This window comes from Pomacea canaliculata, linkage group LG2 (genome assembly GCF_003073045.1).
Source record: "Pomacea canaliculata isolate SZHN2017 linkage group LG2, ASM307304v1, whole genome shotgun sequence".
Classification (NCBI taxonomy): Eukaryota; Metazoa; Mollusca; class Gastropoda; order Architaenioglossa; family Ampullariidae; genus Pomacea; species Pomacea canaliculata.
In genome coordinates this window covers 5,553,720-5,574,890 of record NC_037591.1, presented here as the reverse complement: position 1 = coordinate 5,574,890, position 21,171 = coordinate 5,553,720, and the positions used below count along the sequence as shown (strand labels likewise).

At 42.0% G+C, this 21,171-nt stretch overlaps 1 protein-coding gene across 1 annotated transcript in view; it reads right to left on the bottom strand.

Moving 5' to 3' along the window:
* LOC112557748 overlaps positions 1-16,617 on the bottom strand; it is a 109,432-nt gene extending 92,815 nt beyond the window's left edge. The window contains exon 1 of the mRNA XM_025227763.1: positions 16,447-16,617. Within this exon, the coding sequence (XP_025083548.1) occupies positions 16,447-16,500 (54 nt within the window). The 5' untranslated portion in view covers positions 16,501-16,617. The remainder of the gene's footprint in view (positions 1-16,446) is intronic.
* Between the last annotated feature and the right edge of the window lie 4,554 nt (positions 16,618-21,171).

Here is a 21,171-nt window from a genome sequence, read left to right as displayed (position 1 = left end):
AACCTCCATGTAATCGGAGGTCCAAAAAAGCTGTAAGCTACCCGGACTGAGAGACAAAAATAAAATGATCGAAACTGCTGCTCTTCACATTTATAGGGTCTGCCATTCACAAGGTTTAAATTTGTACTTCCAAACATTTAGAGACTGGTGTAGCTTCACGATGCTTTTAGTCTGTATTTCCAAACAAGATACACCATGCTCATGTGGATATTAAGATACTTTATCTGAAGTTTCAAGAAATATGAGGCTAGCTGTCAAGTTGTAAAGGGAACACACATTATTCAGTACAAAATGGAAAGTTTTGTTCTTGATTTTCCAGTTGTGTCTAATCCATTTTGCCATTTAAAATATAACTGTTTAAATACTTGACTTAAAATCATTAAATTTCCAACAAAGATATTAGTCCCGACGATAGAATACTACTCAGATTGAATTATCCTAGTCTTAACTCATGTCATAAGAAGTTTGTTACTTTGTGACATCAAAAACAACTCTAAATATTATACTTATATTCAGAGTCAATGTTTAAAAATAATGCTTAGTAATTCTACAAGTTCAGCAGAAAAATATCCCTTTTGAGTTATTTGTGAACCCTACCAGGGTGTCTCCTGAAATATAGTTCTGGTATCTAAATATCACTGCATCATGCTATCAGTAGCTTAAAGGAGCGTACCATAGACATCATTTTATCTATCTTCCCCGATGATTTATTTGTCGATGTGTTGTGAGACGATAAAGATTGTCTTTCCCTCACGACCATTACATTCAGGTGCACAGATAAGAACGAGTGTTAGATAAGGACGAGCAAAGAGAACGAACAAAATAAACACGAGCAGTCTTCATCTCCCTTCAACTCTTATTGATTGCTTTGATTTTCTTATCGAAGACCCGCATGCTCAGAGCAAATGGATCAGCTGACAGTTTGGAGTCCATGTCTTGCGCATGCGCACTGAGTCATCAATTCTACAGAATTCGTGCACTGAATATTTACTTTACAGTCCACTGTCAGGAACAGGCTTGAGTTCAAGAAGGAGGATTGGGCGTTGACTTAAAGAGGAACTCTCTGCTAAAACATTGACTAAAATGTAGGAAAATATTTTTCAAAGGGTCAGCAACAACAAATGTAAAAAAAAATATCCAGAAACTGCGGAAACACGATTTTGCTGCTTCCATGTTTGCGGTAATCAACTGCCGGGTATCCCAACAAAATAAAATTGGCTCACACATGTATGGCACTGGGAAAAAAAAAAGAAAAAAATGTCAGCTTTCCCTCCACGCAGCAATTAATGATCATAAATAATTCATTTTGGTTTGAGTTTTTCTTGTCTGTGAACATCCCCCTGCCTGTCTGAATAAAGAGAGCCGAAGATGTTTACGACACTAAGAGACACTTTTTCATCTGTACTGGTGCTGTGATTATGTGAATTTATTGCCAGTTTCTCGTGGTAATGATTTTTTTACAATTCTTGTCGTGATCACTTATTAAATTTTAAAAACCCATTATATTGCAGGCATACTGAAAGCAGCCCGACAAAGTAATCTGTTTTGGTGGGTCCTCAGGAAGAAGGAAGAAAAAGTTACAGTTGTGGCCAGAACTTTAAAACTCCTAGCTTCTTCTCAAAGATGTCTTGAAATGTCAGAACATTACCTACAGTATTTACTGTGTGACATTTTCTGGTATTCTATTAAGGGATCTCACCAAGTATTTTCCAGGTTTCTTCTGCAGCCACGTCCTTAAAATTCGATGAGGTCTTACAATGTAACTCACAGAATTTGTCTGTCTGGCCTTCATTAGAGCAAAACTCTTTTCTTGATCGGAAGGATAATTTTAAAAAGCTTCATTCTTTATTGCGGCAGTGTATAGAAACACATCCAATAAAGTATTGCGTAGGGAAGTGTTGCATTTTTCATTCTGACCCAAAATTCTGAAAAGTTGTTATCGATCGTCTAGTCTGTTGTAAAGGTGGGGACAGAAAGTCTTCCATTTAGGTGGTTAGTCTGAACATGCAAACGAACATGGGTCTGGACAGGAATAAGAGGATTGGACAGATAGATGCAAAGACACAGAGGCATCGAGACAGACAGATGTGCGGACAAACGAACAGTCGGACATACAACCCTATATTAAGAAACAAATCTTTTTATTAGAGTTTTTATAAACGCTTTATGTGGAAAAATGTCATAAAAAGCTGCACTTTACATCATTTGCCTTTCACTTTTATGGGTCTGATCCTGACAAATCGCTGACAAAATCCAGAGTTGAAGTTCACGGCTGCGTCTAGTGTCACGTGTTCTGTATCATATGACAGTCATCCGGCAAATAATCGACAAGAAATGGGTTAATAGGATTGGGAAACTGACATGTTTGCCCTGAGTGGGATAGAAAAGGCATCGCAAAAAAGATAAATATTTCACGTGGGTCGATGGAGTCTTGATTCTTCGCTGCCAGATAACCACCAAGATTTTGGACCTGATGCGCAAAGCGAAGGTTTTGAAGACTCTTGTCAGGAAAAAGCTCCTCTACCATTTTTGTCAAGAAAATAAAAGTTCTCTGTGTATATAAATATACAGAGAGGAAAGTGTTATCTTTATAAACGACCTCATCAGCAAAGGATATGAAGAGGTGTGTTTGATAAAAGAAGTGGGCAATATTTTCACACTTTCCACCCATCCATAAACTTGAGACAGAAAAACATAAACTTTTACTCTACAACACAGAGAGAGAGAGAGAGAGAGAGAGAGAGAGACAGAGACAGAGAGGGGAAATAAAGACAGAAACAGCTGAACTGACCAGATCATGGACAAAGAGAGAGTGGGAGCAGAACAGAGTAAAAGTGTCAAGCAAGAAGTATCGAGAGAGACAGAGGGCGACTAGAAATGACCAGTTCAGAAAGGTCAGCCAGGAACCACCAGGACTGCATACACATTTAGTCTCCCCCAGACACTTTCTTCACTCCACTCGCCAGCTTAAACGAGTTAGTGGCCCTTGAAGTGGTTGCTGGCCACACCACCCAAGTTCTTGATGAGTACAGTTTCTACTTCAAGTGTAAGGACCGAATCGTTGATATCAGGATTTTGCATGCTTTTATACGGATTAACGGACAAGAAACAACTCCTTACCTTTAAACACCTTCATCATTAAAGTTCTAATGGAGCGCCTTTCTTTTTCTTTGCGCTGACATAGTCTCAGCGCAGGATACAATGTCCCCAAATGTGAGTAGATACCCGCTTTCAGTTCTCGAGATATATGTCTACAAAACTTTTATCAGAAAAACGTCAAAGTCGTGACGTCATGTTTGTACCCCGATATGTTTAATGAATATATTATACCAGTTCTCCCTCTGGTTTAAGCCCTCGCAACATAAATGTATCCGTGTACAATCCTGACATCTGTATTGTTGACCTTTTTATCTGCATGGCGATGTTTGAAGACAAATATCTCGAGAACGGTGGCAAGTAGGAGGAAATCATATCTCACTTTAAAAAAATTATTAGAAAAAAGCACTTCACCCAGATAGTCCTTTAAGCTGTCCATCACTACATTCTGCACAACAATTTCAGCATTAAGCTCCTTGTCACTGTACGCGCATGCTTGAAATAGGGAATCAAAGATGCTAGTGATGCTTTAAAAAAAAACCTTGCACTGGCGAGAAGGACATCGACTGGCTGGCTCCCAGTGCCAAAGGCAGGACATTAATTATGCACACTGTCCTTTCTTCCTTCACAGGCATCTCAGCCTTTGGCTTTCAGTCGAGTTTTTGCACCTTATTCTTTGCTTGTTTATTTATTTAGTTATCTGCAGCTAGGAATCGATGAAAAGTTTCTCTGTATCCTTGCTGGCTGTCAACATATGGAAATGACTCCAGAGACCTCAAGAGTTCTCGGGAGCGACAAATCAACTACAAACACCCATCATGGCTTCCGCCTCGGTATGAGTGTGTGCGTGGGTGGGTGTATCTTTTTGTGTGTTTCCGTGCGCCTATTTAAGCACGTGGATTTATCTGTATGTGCACGTGCGAATTGGCTTGGATGTACAAGTTCGTGTTTGCGTGCATCATGCTCCTGTTTCCAATCCCTTGTGTTCTAACTAGTTTTAATTAGAGTTATTTTTTAAAGTGAACTGAATAAGAAGAACACAGAGCAAATGGTACAGGGCAATGTATATCACCCAATACATGTTAATGTGGGTGTCAGCATGTTACGTGAGTTACATAACAAAGGGTTACAACATTCATCTCAATGATACAAATGTAACCGGGGTACATGCTCAAGCTGCACGGCAGACACGACAAGAACCTCACTTGAAACACTCAGGCGGAGCAACATTGTTTTAGCCAGGTGACAGGGAACAACATCTTTGTCTAAGACCATCCTTCAGGTTACCTGGGTGTGTTTGCCTCTTAGAAAGAATCCAAAATCATGATGTCACCTATGAGCAGGGTTAGATGTGATTCTTCCCCCAGTCTCTCCACAACACCAAACACAACACTGTCGTGGGTTCTAGATGGTTTTAATCCGACGCCAGTCGATATTTCTGGCAGTGGCGAACTTTGATCTCACATACTTTCTCTCCCTCACTAACTGCCCTGTCCCCTTATATACCCTTCGGGTGTGGTCACTTTTCGCGGTCTTCTGCATCAGCACTATTTCCCGCAAGCATCAGCACTTTTTTCGCAAGCATCAGCACTTTCCCGCATGCATCAGCAAAACTATTTCGCCCTCTTATGAATCAGCACTTTTTCCCGCAAGCATCAGCACTTTTCCCGCATGCATCAGCAAAACTATTTCGGCCTCTTCCGGCGAACCACCCATCGCCGCCCCCTTGTCTACACACTACCATATACACCCTCGAGGAGAAATGTTGTCCTCGACATTTTAAAACTAGAACCCATATTTTTTTCCAAATGTAACGTGCTATAAAATATTACATCTTAGGCAAACTTATAAACATAAATGTACAAATTGTTGCTGTAGCCATGTTGCGTTTATAACAGTGGCCAGACAGCCTTAATGAGCGTGGTCACCACAGTCTCAGGCAGTTTTTTAAAGATAGCTTGCTCAGCAGCATGTTCAGTTTGTCACATTTAAAGCTATAATGTCTAGTGTTTGCTGCTGGCGAAGTAATGTAGTCTTCGCTCCTCATGCCACGTCGGTTGCTGACGTGGCCTTGTGGACGCCGCGGGGCGTGGCGTGGTGACGGGGGTGGGTAACCACCGCACGTGGCGTAGCGCCCTCCTCGTCTCTCCCTCCTCCTGAACATCCGGCACTTGACTGTCGTTGTCATTAGGCAGTGGAGGAAGGGTGGTGCTTTCTGAATCTGGATCAGGGAGTGGCCTGGGTGGTTCTGCCTCATTGTCGTCCCTTGCTTGCTGTTCTTGGTCACTGTCATCACTCGCCGGCGGCTGTCCTCTTGATCTGGTGGTTGGCGGCCGGGTATGTACGACCACAGAGCTAGACGTGTCACTGTCGCTCTCATTTTCACCGGCGGATGACTCTGCACTAGATGTGTCGTCCTTTCTGAACTGGCGGCGTGGCTTTCGTTTCCTCCGATAAAGCGAGTGATCCCTCGCATCTTCTGGTTGATGCGCATCCTGTATTAATCCGCTCACTGGTAACAACATGTTGCGGCGAAGAGTCCGTTTTTTCTTTGATCCGTTTGTACGCTCAGTTGCGTCCTTTACACGTGTGAGTTTGCTACTATTATTAGTTCCACTGGTTCCAGAATTGTCGGTCTGGACGCTTATCATGTCTCTGCCCGCCTGCTGTTTCACTGTCAAATCAGGCGAGATAACCACTGAGTTTACAGAGTCTGGTGCCACTTCCGTCATACTCATGGCACTTTCACACGAAACATTGTTAACTGATCTGATGGTCGTTGTCTGTAAACCGCGCGCGTACGGCTTGTTGCGATTCATGCGCGGCGCTCTGTTCCGCATCGCTAGGCAGCGAAAGGAACGATGCAGTACTGGTTGCAGCTGTGCGTCCTGCAGGAATTGGGATCCTTGCTTGTCTTGTGCCTGGTGCATAAGCTGTTCCAGGACATTGGTACCTAGCTGCACCGGAACACTGTCACTATATCTGGTTGCTGGGATGACCAGCAGTAGGCAGGGGAGACTATCAGTCCCGCCCCCTGCCCCCTCCACTTGTATATCCGCTTGGATGTATCCTAAGTACGGGAGCATTCGGCCATCCGCACACTCAATACGTAACACTTCTTGAAGCGGACGGACGGCCAGGTGTGCCAGCTTCTGGCGATGGAATGTCTCCGTCACCGTTGATACAGTGGCACCTGTATCCAGCAGCGCTGCCGTGGCCACACCTTCGATGCAGACGTCTACACACGTGCTGGGACCTATCAATGTTTTCTCGCCAGCGGGGCCGTGTGCCGGCGGACGCTGGTCAACCCGTTGCCCCTTTCTGCAGGTCAGCCTGTAGTTTAGGGGCTTGCGCAGATGGTCAATGCGCATGCGACACCCCACTTTGATGTGGCCCTTGCCGCCACACCTGAAGCATGTAGGCCCGTCGTCCTCGTAGCTGGAGCGTGGTGGCCGCTGGTTTAACGCCTTGCCAGCCGCAGGCTCGTTGCGTGGTCCTTGTTGCAGTTGGCGCCGCAACGACTGCACCTCGGCCGACAGCTTCCTCACCTCTGCACTCCAGTCTTCGGCAGGGATGGCTTGTGCAGCGTTGACCGCCGCTTGCTTTCCAGCGCCTGTCTTTGGTGCTGGTCCCTCGGCCTCCTGCTCTGCCTGCCTTAAGCTGCGAAATAGAGCGTCCACGTCTGTCTCCATTTCGAACTTGTAGGCAGTTCGATCCTTTAGGGGTTGCCGTAGGCCTCCCCACAGTCTGCAGCGCAGCGTCTCGCTGTATGCGCGTCTTTCGATCAGGTGCGCACTCAGGGCTTGTGTCAGGATGTCTTCTATGCGACACCGCCACTGCGTGACATTCTCCCCGGCCTCCTGGCGCGCAGTGTAGAAGGACCCGAGTAGGTCTTGGTCACACACCACGAGATCAAAAATACTGTCAAATTTCTGCAACAGCTCGTTCAATGTCGCGTGCGGGCCCAGACGCATGGCCACTCTGGCCGCCTCTCCTCTCAAAGAACGGCGGACAGCCTCCAACACAATGGCGTCTGTATACCGCCCCCGCAAACACATCAGTTCATACTTCCACAGGTCCAGCGCTGTGTCGTTCTTGCCCCCGGAGAATGGCGGCAGTCGCGGTGTCTGTGGTCCGCTGGCAATCAGCGGCGCAGTCTCCACTCCATCCCTTGTCGCAGCGTATCCTGCCGCCCATTGCTGTAGGTCGGCAGAGGTGTCTGCTGTTGGCTTCCCTTCCAAATTCCTGAAGGCCTCCAACACTCGCTTCTCCTCTTCTGTTAGTTCCATTGTCTCTGGCGGCACTTAAGCTGACTTGAGATGTTCAGTTTCGCCCAGTGCCCCACATTGGGCGCCAAAAATGTAGCAGGGTTAGATGTGATTCTTCCCCCAGTCTCTCCACAACACCAAACACAACACTGTCGTGGGTTCTAGATGGTTTTAATCCGACGCCAGTCGATATTTCTGGCAGTGGCGAACTTTGATCTCACATACTTTCTCTCCCTCACTAACTGCCCTGTCCCCTTATATACCCCTCGGGTGGGTCACTTTTCGCGGTCTTCTGCATCAGCACTATTTCCCGCAAGCATCAGCACTTTTTTCGCAAGCATCAGCACTTTTCCCGCATGCATCAGCAAAACTATTTTCGCCCTCTTATGAATCAGCACTTTTTCCCGCAAGCATCAGCACTTTTCCCGCATGCATCAGCAAAACTATTTTCGGCCTCTTCCGGCGACCACCCACCATCGCCGCCCCCTTGTCTACACACTACCATATACATACATACTTCTGATTATCACATGATACCAGCTCTCCCATTGGCTGCAGGCTTTACAAGAAACACGCATCCATGTACAATTGAAACATCTGTGTTGTTAATGTCTTTTGTGCATGCTGATGTTTGTAGGCGAGTCTCTAGAACGGAGGTATCATATTCACTCAGATTTAGAAAATAATTTATTGCTTTGACCCAATAATTATCAACTTGCCACCTAAGAGATATTTAAATGCGTTCGTCGGTATAAAAAATTTATTATTATGGAGATCAAAGTGAAATTGTCCTTTGTACATGTTAGTAAAGCTATCTATCTGATTTTAAAAAATTCTACCACAAATAGTTTCGCTTTAGGCTTAAGTTCATGTCTGCCTTCTACTTCTGTTTACTTTTTTATGCGGTTTCTTCTGATTTCTTGTCTCTTCACTGTAGAATTAGCGACCTGACACCAAGTAACATTCAAGAAAATTAATTTTTCCTTTGGTCAACATTGTTTGCAGCATTTCACTGCGGTCAGAGAAGAAGGTCTGAACACCCATAATTTGCGCTCGCCGACGGAAATCCGCGATGAATAGGGAATCCACATCTACAAGATTACTCCGACGCTTGGCGGCCGCCACACGTGTTTGCTCTGCCGCTCACGAGCAAAAGCCCGGATGTTGAACCAGCCGCCAGCAAAGGCGTTTCTCCTGAAAGCTTAAAACGTGGAGACCAGTGGGAAAATCGAACCCCATGTTTGCATTCGTTATCGACAATATCGTTAAGGAAAAGCTAAGAAAGAAATAGACGGCTTTAGGGAGAGCAATGCACTCGAAACTTTTGTCTTGGTGTGATCGATGCTCACGTCCCTTGGTTTTTACCTGGGCGGTTAACCTGCCGAGAGTTCGCTATATTCCTGTGAATGTAAGTCACTTACGTGGACCGCACGCACACACAAGCGCGTGTGTATACTATAAAGCACCTAGTAACACGAGTGCAACCATGTAGACAAACATTCTCTCCTAACACCTGGATGTAGACAAACAGACGGTCAGACATCTTGCAAATCATGGAGTGTAAACAGTATATTTTTTCAATAAACTATAAATGGCACAATATGTATTTTTCCTTCTGTCTTCTGTCTTTGTTGATAAACTTGCAATCGCTCACGCGTGCACACACTCACACATAGAAAAGAAAAAGTTTAAAAAATGAAAAGGGCAAAAAACAAAAACAAAAAAAAAAAAAGAAAGACGGAAGGAAGTATCGAAATAATGAACGTAAGGACATACAGAATAAAAGAAAGAAAGGATGAAATAATGAAGAACTAAAATAAAAGTGAAAAAAATAATGAATGAAATAAAGGAAGGGACAAAGGACGAAAGAAAGACAGAAAGAATGAAAGAAGAAGGAAATGGTCGAAAAAAGGAATGAAGGAAAGAACGGATGGCAGAAGAATAAAGAAATAAAGAAAATAAGGTAAAAAAAGCAGGGAGAAAGAAATGGAGAGAGAAAGAAGATCTGCACTATCGAAACCAGCTAGCCATTCAAGACATAGGAGACACCTTCCCAGCAGGTCTGTCATGTCACCAGAATGTCATTACCGTGCATTTCTTTATGACAGAAATGATTTTACGTTTGGCATCTCCGCCCATTGCTCAGGGTGCAGCGGCCTTAAAAGGTTGCGCAACAACGAGCTCTCTGGAGAACGGCGTCGCGCGCCACCAAGAAGGCTTCTCGCCCGCACCAGAGCTCGATGTGGTATTTATCAATAGAACCGGGCTGTCAAAGCAGTGGCTGCAGCCAAGGATCACGATGACGAGGGAGACGACAACGACGACGACGACGACGATGAGGAGGAGGAAGAGGAAGAGGAGGAGTTTGAAAATCACGCCATTTGAAGTCAACCCAAGATGCTTTGCATCAAAACAATTGTAAATTAAAAAAAAAACTAACCAGTGAGTCACAGAACGAGAGAATAAGCTACTTCTCGGTCTCTAGATAATTCTATTCCTTGCAATCAACTACTGAAAAATTTGTTTCTAGCATTAGCAAACACAGTTATCAACACCAACTCCTTCCTTTTCAAACGTCTTATCCGGGCTTTTCTAAATATTCACATGCAGGGGAAACCCACCATTTTCACCAATTATTAATCTTGTGAAAAACGCCAGGAAAACTTGCTGAATAAAGATTACTGGTCACAGTTTTCAAATTACTGTCGGTTTCGCGAGTCGATAATTCAGAAAAAATTGCAGGCATAAGACCCAGCCTCCTGCTAGTCATGAAAATGGTAGTCTTCCAGGATTCCCTTGTAGATGGGTGGTGAAGGAATGACCAAGCAGTACAAGCGTTGGTTAGTTTAAAAAAGAAATTGCTGCAGAAATGAGAACGATGGAAAGTTTTGTTCGTGATCTTCCAACCTTTAACCTCACGGACAGGGCCGCCGAGAACCAGCCCTGGCCCCGGGACAGACCTCTCCGGGCCCCTTGTACTTGTAATCGTAAATTATTTTCCCAGTATATAATGTATGTTTACAATTCGAATCTCAATATCTACGCTCAAACTCAACTTCTGCATGTGTAATGCTTGGGTGCTCTGTCCTTAGACCTTTCTTTAAAAGAAAAAGAAAAGGAGAAGAAGAAAAAAATCCACTGACCAAGGCCGGGCCCCCTTGACAGCCGCGGGCCCGGGTACACCAGACCCCTGTCCCCCCCTCTCGTCCGGCCTGCTCACGGACCTCCTACATGTCTCAGTCTGTCAAACGTTTTTTCTCAAAGTGGAGGATACAACCCACGCGGCTACAGAGGATGAGCTAACCGTTAGCATTTTCAATAAATTTTCATTCTAGGATGTGACATTGACTTATTCTGTACGGACCAACTTGAAAGTCCATCAAGCATCTCCATGTGTTCACGATAGTATCACACTACACAAAACATTTTTAGCCAGAACCTCTGGATATACATTCTACAGTGTGGTGAAGACATTTAGAGTGAACCCTGCACCAACAAACTGCCTAATTGCCTTTGAAATCTGACAGATAAATGGCTCCCAGAAATTTTAAATATTTACATTGGAAATCAAGCAAACCGAGGGCGTTTATGTCCACGTGTGAGACAAATGAGGCATCGAGATAAAAGCCAGAGCTGGCTCATCATTTGTGAATCACTCCTGGAAAGTGTCAGTGCTTTCTTGTTTAAGACATCGTTCTTTTAAGTTGTTTTTCTACTCAAGTGTAAAAATACTCATACATTGATAATTATAATCAGTTGTGAGATGACAAAGATATCACTGCGGGACTACTTTCTGGAGCACGTCTAATCACTCTTGTTTCTTAATGACTCCACGATTAGGGGAAGACAAGTAATGAGTTCTGTCCTCTTATTAACTCGGATGTTGGCTTTTGTGCATTATTTGATTTTATTTTTAATCCAGCGACACTTCGCTGACATTTTGAGCAGTCGTTTCCGAGCCTTTAAGAGGTAACCTGGAGCCGGGTGCATGACTAGGCGGTAGGTTAAGCGTTATAGAAATGAAGGAAAGAAGGACAAAAATTACAGGGGAAGGAATTGTTGCTGCTGTGTAAGCTGATTGTGCATGACCACAGTTGCGTGTTCATGGTTGGGAGTAAATGTTCGGAGTAATCTTCCCTAGATTGAAAATTCAGACCTGTGTGATTTACTGCTACAGTGTCCACTGGATCGCACTTGCGGAGGTCAAAGGCTACCTGCAGCGGTGACTCCCTCCACCCTCCACGTTAACCGACGAGTCTTCATGCTACCCGGCGTGTGTCATCCTCCCTGTCAGACACCCTTTGATGGACTTGTGGTGTTCCCTTGTACCTTGGATTACCCGGAGTGAAAAAACATTTCAGAACCGGAACTTGATTGATTCTATTACGGAGGACGCTCAAGTGATACTCTCGGCCCATTTTATGTCAAAACACAAGTCTCAGATTAAAAATGGTTGTGAAAAAAAGTGTTTTATATATAAATATATGTATGTGTGTGTGTGTCTGGTAAATGTTTTTTTTAATAATTTCGATTGATGATTGTTAGATAATTATTCTAGGTTAATAGCTTTAATCACATGATGCTTTGAGTCCTGAAGTGTGGAAGTTAATTAGTAAAGTTCTGAATTTAAGAAGGTTTATGTAAGTGGAGGTTGATTAAGTGGTATCTTTTGTGTGTGTCTGTGTGTGTGATGATTTTTATTATTATTATTTCCCTTCATGGAGTTCGTTTCCGATTCAATGCCATAAAAATGTAGGTCAATAGGTCAAATACAATGGCACTAAAATGACAACAAATCAGAAAAACAAAAACACGAAGATCTGGTTTCCTTCGGCCTGATAGGCTAAAAAGCATCATTCAATGTAGGAAAAAAAAGATACAGTATCAAATAATTTTGGGGGCTTAGAAAAAAACTACTGTAGTTCAGGAGATTTTACATGGGGAAATTATAGTGGGTTTTTTTGGGTTTTTTTTTTTTTTTCGTTCGTTTCCTTTGTTTTTTGAAGTTTACCTTCTAGCAACTGTATGAGTCAGCGTTGGACTGGGTTTGCATTCGAACAAAGGTATTTATATATATTTTTTTTTGCCATTAAGTTGGCCAGACTATGCATGACGCAGTTTATAGTTCATTTTTACTAGCTGCTATTTTCTGTACCCTCTTCATCCTGACAAAAATAGTTCCAAGTCCCAGATTACTGAGCTGTGGTTCATTTGATCTCTCTGGGTAGACGGACTATTTTGGTCTTGGATTTACAAGCATACAAACCTTTTTGTACTGCTTAATACCTTAGACATTTCTATAGCCCCGTAACAACGAGGCTATAATTAAACCAGTTCCGACCTGGTGGTAAACACCTATGGCTGCTACCTTCCTTTGCTCGCCTTCATCGTTTTACCTTTCAAGGAGAGTGAGGTTGAAGGCAAGTAAATATTACGCATGCTTTTTATATATTTATGATGATATTCTTTACAAAATCACGTGAAAACATTTATTTTTACAACTTATCGTCATTTCTTGTTTGTGTGATTTCTGTTATCTGCAATCTTCAACAGTGTCTTTGCAGTTCGTCTTACGAAGCTGCAAATAAATGGAAGCTTACAAATACCTCCATAAACCTCCACAGTCACAGAGTCTGGGAGGCGCCCTGTGCAGTTGGGGATAAAGGTAAACAGGTTCGAGAGATGTAAAGACGGGATTTCCGAAATGTTTGTAAACACAACACTCGCTATCAACCCTCGCCAGTCCCGGCAACGTGACTTGGCGTCGGCGGGTAAATAGAGATGATGAGAAATTAAAGTGACAACACCTTAGAGGAAAGGAGAAGAAGTGGAGATAATCAAGGATCTGGTGGAACTAATGTGGCATACTTTGATGTTTGCCATGGACTGATTGTGGGGTTTTTTTTTCATCTGGCAAGTAGAAATGTATACCAGATCTGTGACTTGAAATGTTTGTGTAAGTGTCAACACAAATCTTATTTTTAAGTGAAGTAGTTCTAATTTCACCGAAATCAGAAATCTTTCTCCTTGTATATTTCACTGGTCTGCCTGCTTAGTCTGCTAGCTTCGACTACTTTTTGTCTCGGCTGTTCGTGCGTGCATGCGTTCGTATGTGAGTGTGTGTTGGGAAGGCTTACATATTTCTTTTTGCTTGCCTATATTTGTATCCTCCCCTGTCTCAGTCTTCTCCCTTTTGTCTCCTCTCTCCCTCTCCATGATCTATCTCTCTCTTTTTTCTCTGTGGGGGATGAGGACTGGGTGTGTGTGTGTGCGCGCGCACGTGTGTGTGTGTGTCCGTCTCCTTACATTTGTTTACTTCCTACAATAACCATCAATCTTCCACTTCCGCTCTACAAACTTGTCTGTTGTTTACAGAAAGTTTGAAATCCACCTGAACCTGTTGTTGATAAATCAGCAAGCAAAAACTAAAACATGTTGTAAAACAGCCAAGATGAACAGGTCTTCTTCAAACTATTTTTAACAGGGAGCTGGGCTCTGAACAATTGCTGATGGTGGTCTACATTGCGAAAACAGCTTCATATTTGTCTGCCCCTGCTGGCTGGCTGGAGGATCCCCAAGGAGCCATTCGTTCCGTTAGCAGTCAAAAAGTCTGCGGCCACAGTTGAGACACTAGTCACTCCAGGGTTTACTCAAGTGAAATATTAGGGATGACTGATGAATTTTTAAGCATGGTAATCAGGTTAAATGACCATCAGTCGGCTCTGTGGCCGGACAGTTCCTTCATTTTTATCATTGGTGAATAAGTTACTCTTCCCAGGAACATAAATCCGTGAAAGTAAAATAAGCATTAAGGAAGTGCAGATTACTGGACACAGCATGGTGCATCGGATTCTATTGACATGCGCATTCCTTATTGTTATCTCGAATATGTAATAATCTCGATTTCAAAAGCATGATAAATTTTATTTTAGACGGAGGCAAAACCCAAACCAGTTCCGATATCACAAGAACGCTTTACTCTATTTTTAATTAAACTTTAAACTGAAAATAAGTTTCTTAAATCATGGCATGAAGATACCTTGTTGAAATCAAATCTTTGTGCGAAAAAAAACAACAATTAAAAACTGAAAATGTTTCGGTTTTCGAGTAGTTTTGTCTGAGAATAAAACATGTCCGTCTCCATCAGCCAGCGCATTTATGAAGATATTATTTTGTGTTATACATTATTTAGCCTTTGCAGTAAAACTGATTGTTAGACAGGAGACTGGGGAGCTCTTCACGAGCTGTCCGATCCTTTTGTTCCTCCTCAACCCTTTCAAATTTACGAAATATGGCTTCGCATGTCAGGGCAGAGAATGGTGGAAACTTACTGAGGCTCGCTCTGCTGTACATCTAGTTTGTTTTGTCTTGTCTTTTATTGACATTTAAAATTTGAAGTTTCATCGGCGTTTTGTTACATGTTTACTATCTTGTTACATGTTTTCATCAGTGTTGCACATGACACCTGTACACAAACTTGCAACGCTTGAAAAATGTAACTTCTTTTTTACTCCCGTCTTCTGGAAATTCAGTTCGCTGACTGAGGAATTTCAAGTGCTTAGTAAATATGAGTGATGCACAGAAAGTCAGCTTATGCTCACAAAGATTTTTGGTAGCACAGCATACAGTAACAGATAACCTGTCAAATGCTGACATACTTTAGATAAACCCACATCTTGATCTACATGCACCTGTAAGGCATCATAGAAGCCGATAAATTTCAAGTACAAGCTTTATCTACCCATCTATGTAACAATGGAATGTAATGGCTTATTTACAAATGTCATGAAGTAGGTGTTTGTATTTTAAATCTCTTGTACGGGAAATGTAGGGTCAGAATCTTTGAGGTGTGAAGAATATTGAAGAAGTGAGCCGATAAAAACGAAGGAAAACAAACCCTGAAAACAGTTTGTACTTCAGTAGCGAAGTTAAGAAATAATTTTACACACGTGTGTATTGTATGTGTGAGTTTTCTATGAGTATTTGTGTGTAAATATGTCTTTTTGTGTATGAGAGAGAGAAAGCGCGAATATGTGTGTTTTTCGGTACTTTTTTCCTCTCTTTCTTTCTTCATCTTCGTCTCCTGTCTGCTTTTCTGCAGTATCGTCTGTGAACATGTGACATAGCTGTTTATACGCCACTCCAAAAAAGGAGGGAAAAAAACAAATGGATGCAGCCATAAGAAGTTCTTAGCACGAAGGTTGATCGAGTAAACATGACAGCATTACGCCTGACGGACTACGTGAGCCTCCATTATTGCTCTCTCTTTTTCTTTCTTTCATGGATGCGTTTTATTTTTCTTTCTCGTTCTTCTCTCTTTTTTCTTCTCTCTCTTTCTCTCTTTTGTCTTCTATGTTATACATCTCTGCCTTTCCGTCCTGTTTCTTTCTAAATTTCTCAGCAATTAGTGCTAGCCCACATACATTTGTTTGAGACTTTATCATAAACAGTACAATAAGGGAGCGTGAAAACAAGCCAGCGCTTGCAAGATCGATATCTCCAAAGCTAAAGAAACTGCTGCCAAGGCGCCTCAGGTAATGAGTTTTCGAGCTTCGCAACGGGGCGAAAAATACTTTAAAATTTGATTAAAGGACGAGTTCAACACATTTAAGGCAATTCCAAATACGCAAAGCATAACTAAATTATTTAGGGTCTTTTGTTTTCCTGAGAGAATCCAGTTAGAGCTTAATGCATTATTCCAATCCCGCTAACACCCCAAACCCTCTTGGTCTATCTCTTTCTCCAATTAATTATAATAACATTTCTTACGCATGAATGAAAACATTTTCTTATTTATATCCAGATATCAGACGGCCAGGGTGAAAAATAAGCCTCATGAAAAAGTCGCTCTCAAAGGCTCATCAAATCGAAATTTAATCGATTAATTAATCAATTAGTTGATCGCACAGGAGAGCAAAAACCAGTGACAATAGAAACAAAACTCATTATAACATACAATAGATAAAGAAATGAAAAGAATGGTGGTGTTGTAGCCTGCTAGTGGACTGCATTGTCATACAAACTTGTTTTTGCCTCTTCCACCCCACGGTTAACTGTCTATACAAAATGCATAAACACTCACCTTGAATAGCATCAGAAGAACAGAAGGGTAGAATGAAAGCATCATTGATGGCATTCTGTTCTGTCGATTCTGGATCCTCTCTTGTCCACGAGTATCAGCTGTGTAAATTAATATTGGTTTACTTGTTGCTGTTTGCGTCCAGATCCTAATTGGCGATGATGATACACTCAGAGTCCATCATAATTGTCCGTTCATGAAAATAGTTTATTTATAACTTGGATAACTTCTTTGCTTTCGTGCACTCGTGAAACTGCATCCAAGTCTTTGAATACTGCTCAACAGTGGATCAAGTTTAGCTTGTTCATTTTTCAAAGCAGCATACGAGGATAGATAAATGAATAATGAAGAAAAGTTCACCTTACAATATTTCACTTGTTCGTTAGAACGCTCGTAACACAAACGAGTTGACTTCTGCTTTTCCTTGACATCACGACCCTTTGGCGAGGGCGCGCAGCGAGAGGTCAAGCAGTGTGTCCGACTCAAGCAGACGACATGTGAGAGCACGAGGGAAACAAAACAAGGAAAGACAGCTGTTTATGTTTTCAAGCTTTTGTTTCCGCGAAGGGCTCCCTACCTTTAGCTTTGTATCTCGTGACCAGCAGCCGCACATAGTTCGCGCGACAAGACACGCAGTGAGTTTTCGCGCGCAGATTTTGTCGTCTGCACTTTGAGGCACGCAAAGAGATTTCGAGACAAGCGCCTGCGCGCGCTGGCGTTGAATGGGGCCCACTTGAGGTTGGGCATCGCTCAAAATCGTTGAAGCGTTGTTCTGTTAAATGATCCACCCAGCCGGCGAAGTGTTTTTTCCCCCTCGAATACCAGATGAAAAAAATCTTAAATGATCTTTTTATTACATTTTTTTTTTTTTTTTTTTTTTTTTTTGCTGACGACATTTTGAATCACATGTAAAGCTAACTTCGTTGCTCCCGATACAGTGTATAAAAAGCGTGATCTCTGAAATACAGAATAATTACGGGTGAAAAAAATCGTTAATCAGTAATTTAAATCAAGAATATTTTTAAGATTATCTGTTTCGTATTAATTTGTGTATGTGAGCGTGCGTGGGCGTACACGTGTGTCTGTTGGAGACTGGGGTGGTGTGTGTATACATGTTTGTGTGTGTGTGAGGAGGGGTAGAATGTCAGGAGGTTCGAACGAGAGTTTCATCACCAACAGATGCCGGGTGCAGCACCAGCAGAGTACTGCGGGTAGACTGTGTGATGTTTCCAGCAAAAACAAAGGAGGTGAACATGGCTGTCAGGTGAGCCCCGCACCAATCTAACACAAATCTATTGGTCTTATCTGTCTTAGCCCAGCTCGATGTCGTCACCCTCATTAATTATGCATGGACTGTCTGGAAGCACTGATAAGGTCGGTGACCACTCAGACCACCTGCTACCTGGGTCCTACCTAGTATTTTTTTTTAATTAGCAGCTCCGTGCTTTAAAACAAGTCTTTGTGAGCTTTCTTTACTGACAAAGGCGTCGACTCTAAATAAACAGGTAAAAGCTGAAAAAAAAACAATATAAATAATTTTATAAGTAAGAGAGTTTCTACTAATGTCTCACACATTATATATTTATTTGGCATGAATGCGCTTGAAGACACTCATGCACCAACTTTCCTGTCATTTCAATAGTTTCCAACATCATCAAGTTTTTTTTTAATTATTATTTTTTTGGTGACATTTTATAAGACTGAAGAAATCTGAAGATACTTTCATGTGGTTTCTTTCAGAGATTTGCAGACCTGGCTGGAATCAATTGTCAGTAAAATATATTTTTTACCAGATTTTTGTGTTTGATGCCTGAGTAGAAGTCGTCAAATGTGACTTAAGGTAGCATTAGAATTTCTTGCATCTGTTAATGTGAAAGATAACAGCATAGCACAGTCTGGCGATGTCAAGAGTAGCTCGCAGGCGTTTCCCATTAATCCAGACAATCAATGCATTTCATGCCTCCAATAATGTTTCAAGCAACAAAAAGATTTCCCGAGCACTACCGACCTTTTGGATTGAAAAAATCCTTTGAAAGGATCATGTAGAACAAGGTAGCCCTATAGACAGTGAGATGTCACGAACACAAACTAAGGCTGGAGAGACGGGGGTTTATTGGCTGGGTTAACATCATCGGCAGCAAGACTTTATTTAGCAATCGATGGAGGCGAAGAAACGATCCATAAATGCAAAAGACAAAGGCCAGAGACTCGAGGATGGAATGTCTCACCTTATCTCACCTGGCAGCTTCAGGGATTGAAAACAGCAGCGAGGCACGATCAGCGGGATCATGCACAGAAAATGGAATTGTAATGAGAGACCGGATGTGTGTCCTGGAGGGAGAGAACTCTGATTTTTTTTTAAATTATTATTTTCATTTCATCCTGTGCTCTCAGTCTGTCTTGTGTTCATAGTTATGATAAAGAATTTGGATTTAGTGGAAGGATGAAGTAGAAACATGGCTGTTGTTCTTCTCAGATAGTTTTAAGTTTTTACTGTCTGTCTGTGGATGACTGCGTGTGAAAGAGTGAGTGGATGAGTTTAGAGAAAAGTGTGTGAGAGAGAATAGGTGTAGGTGTGTGTTTTGCTTACCCTCAAATGCACAAGAATACATTTTCTTCACTAAGCTCTACAAACTTCATGCACTATGATGTTGACCAAAACATGGCTGGGCCATTTCTCCAAGAAGAATAACTCTTGCAAGGTATAGCTAATTACTCCCTGGAGATTGCAGGCTGGCTACTTCAGCTGCCTGGCACGAGGTGGAGCCAACGTACTGTCACTTGTCACCTGAATGGATGACCTGTCACAACCCGACGACGCCTTTGTCCCGAGTCGCGAGTGGGATTCATTTGGCGGTTCTACGCATGCGCATAGGACAACGTTACAGCTCAACTTCCGCCTGGCGTCTCGAGAGAATCACGAGCCAAGGGAGGTTATCGGGTTGCGGATTTTGATGTGGAGTAGCTGTGGAGATTATGTAGTAGACGGTGATGGAGATGGTGGTGCTAGTGAAGATGAAAATGCAGATGACTTGACTTGAGCTCAGAAAACATGAAATGTACATTTTGTAAAGTGAAAAGGTAATTTCTTAACACCCGAACCTCCGCTTTCAGTACTTCTCCCATTAGAAGTATTACAGAAATTCTCATTTTCTGCCTCTCTTTCACTCACTCACACTATAAGAAAATTAAAAATGAAATAGCCTCCCTTAGCTCAAACCGTTCATTGTCAGGACACGGACGTCCGGTTGAAATTCTCGGGTCAAGGAAAAAGCAGTCCCGTGCCTTATCCCAACAGAGGCGGTGACAGATGATGTTTATAAGGCGCCCTTTCGACTCAGGCGCGTGCTTTAAGTCATCGATAGCAGCGTGAGAACAGAACAGATGAGCTCAGCGATAGAATGATGAATCGACACCAGTCACCGCCCTTCTCTCTGCAACCTTCGACCGCACACAGGTTGCACAGGCTCCAACACACGACCAGAAACAGGCTTCTATATCCTTGCAGAAATTACAGAAACATAATTCTTCTGTATATCACTCCAGTAAACAACAATAACATGGCCACTGTATATGAAACCAGTAGTAATATGCTTATACATAATGTCAACAATCAACAGTAATATTCTCTAAATAAATGAAAGTTCTAATGTAGTACAGCATGAAGCATTTCTCTCACTAATATTAATTTTTTTTTTTTTGTTCTGGGGCAGGTTGCACGAGGTCCACATACCATGGAGGTTGGTCTGTGTGGCCTAACACTCTCTCGCTCTCTTACAAAACCCACGTGACAGAAAGAAATGACAGACAAGATAAAAATAGTTCGCTTGATGATTCCATCATCACAGAAGAAATGAAATTTGCCATTTCATTGTTGAAAAATAAAAAGCAGCAGGCCCCTGAGCATAATCGATAACTTTTTTAAGTATTTAATTTATATAAAAATATCTTTTTAGTCGCATATTTTAATTACTTGTTTGGCCAGTCTTTTTTTCCAAGAGGATGAACAGAAGCTATAATTTACCCACTATATAAGAAATGTGATTCCAATCTGCCAGACAACTATAGAGGAATTTTCTTGCTGAATATTTGTAGTAAAGTCTATAGTTCTATTCTAAACAGAAGGATTATTAGATGGCCAGACAGCTACCCCAGATAATGAGGCTGTGATTCCAGAGCTGAGCATGAAGCAAGAGGGTGTTGGGAAGAAATTCCTGTCAACTTAACTGCTACATGCAGAAAAAGATATTGTCTTTATGGCAGAGAAGGAGACAACTGAGTAAATAAAGCCAATATTGTCTGCTGCTAGACTAGTCAATATTACCTTCCATCGTAATGATAGTTCTCAAAGAAAAATGTTTATTTATCGTACATCTAGATGTCTATCTGTCCTTCTATCAATATTCTTTCTTCACTCCTTGATCATACTTAGACAATGAGAAAATGATCACTTTTATATTCATTCTATTCATTAGCTTCCGATGTGTTTCTCAGGTTTATTATCATTAAAATTTGTTCATCTAAGAACAGTTCTTGGAATTCTGTAATGCGTAAACTTTTTACTAATCTCTATTGCAGAAAATCATTGTAAATTAATGCGCCGCACGCAAACACACACACAAAAATAACAATCATGAAAGAAGTTTATTAGTCACATCAAACACAATTCTATTACTATTTTGATATCTCAGTATTGTCTCCTTTATCCATTCCCTCTCTTTCTGCCCT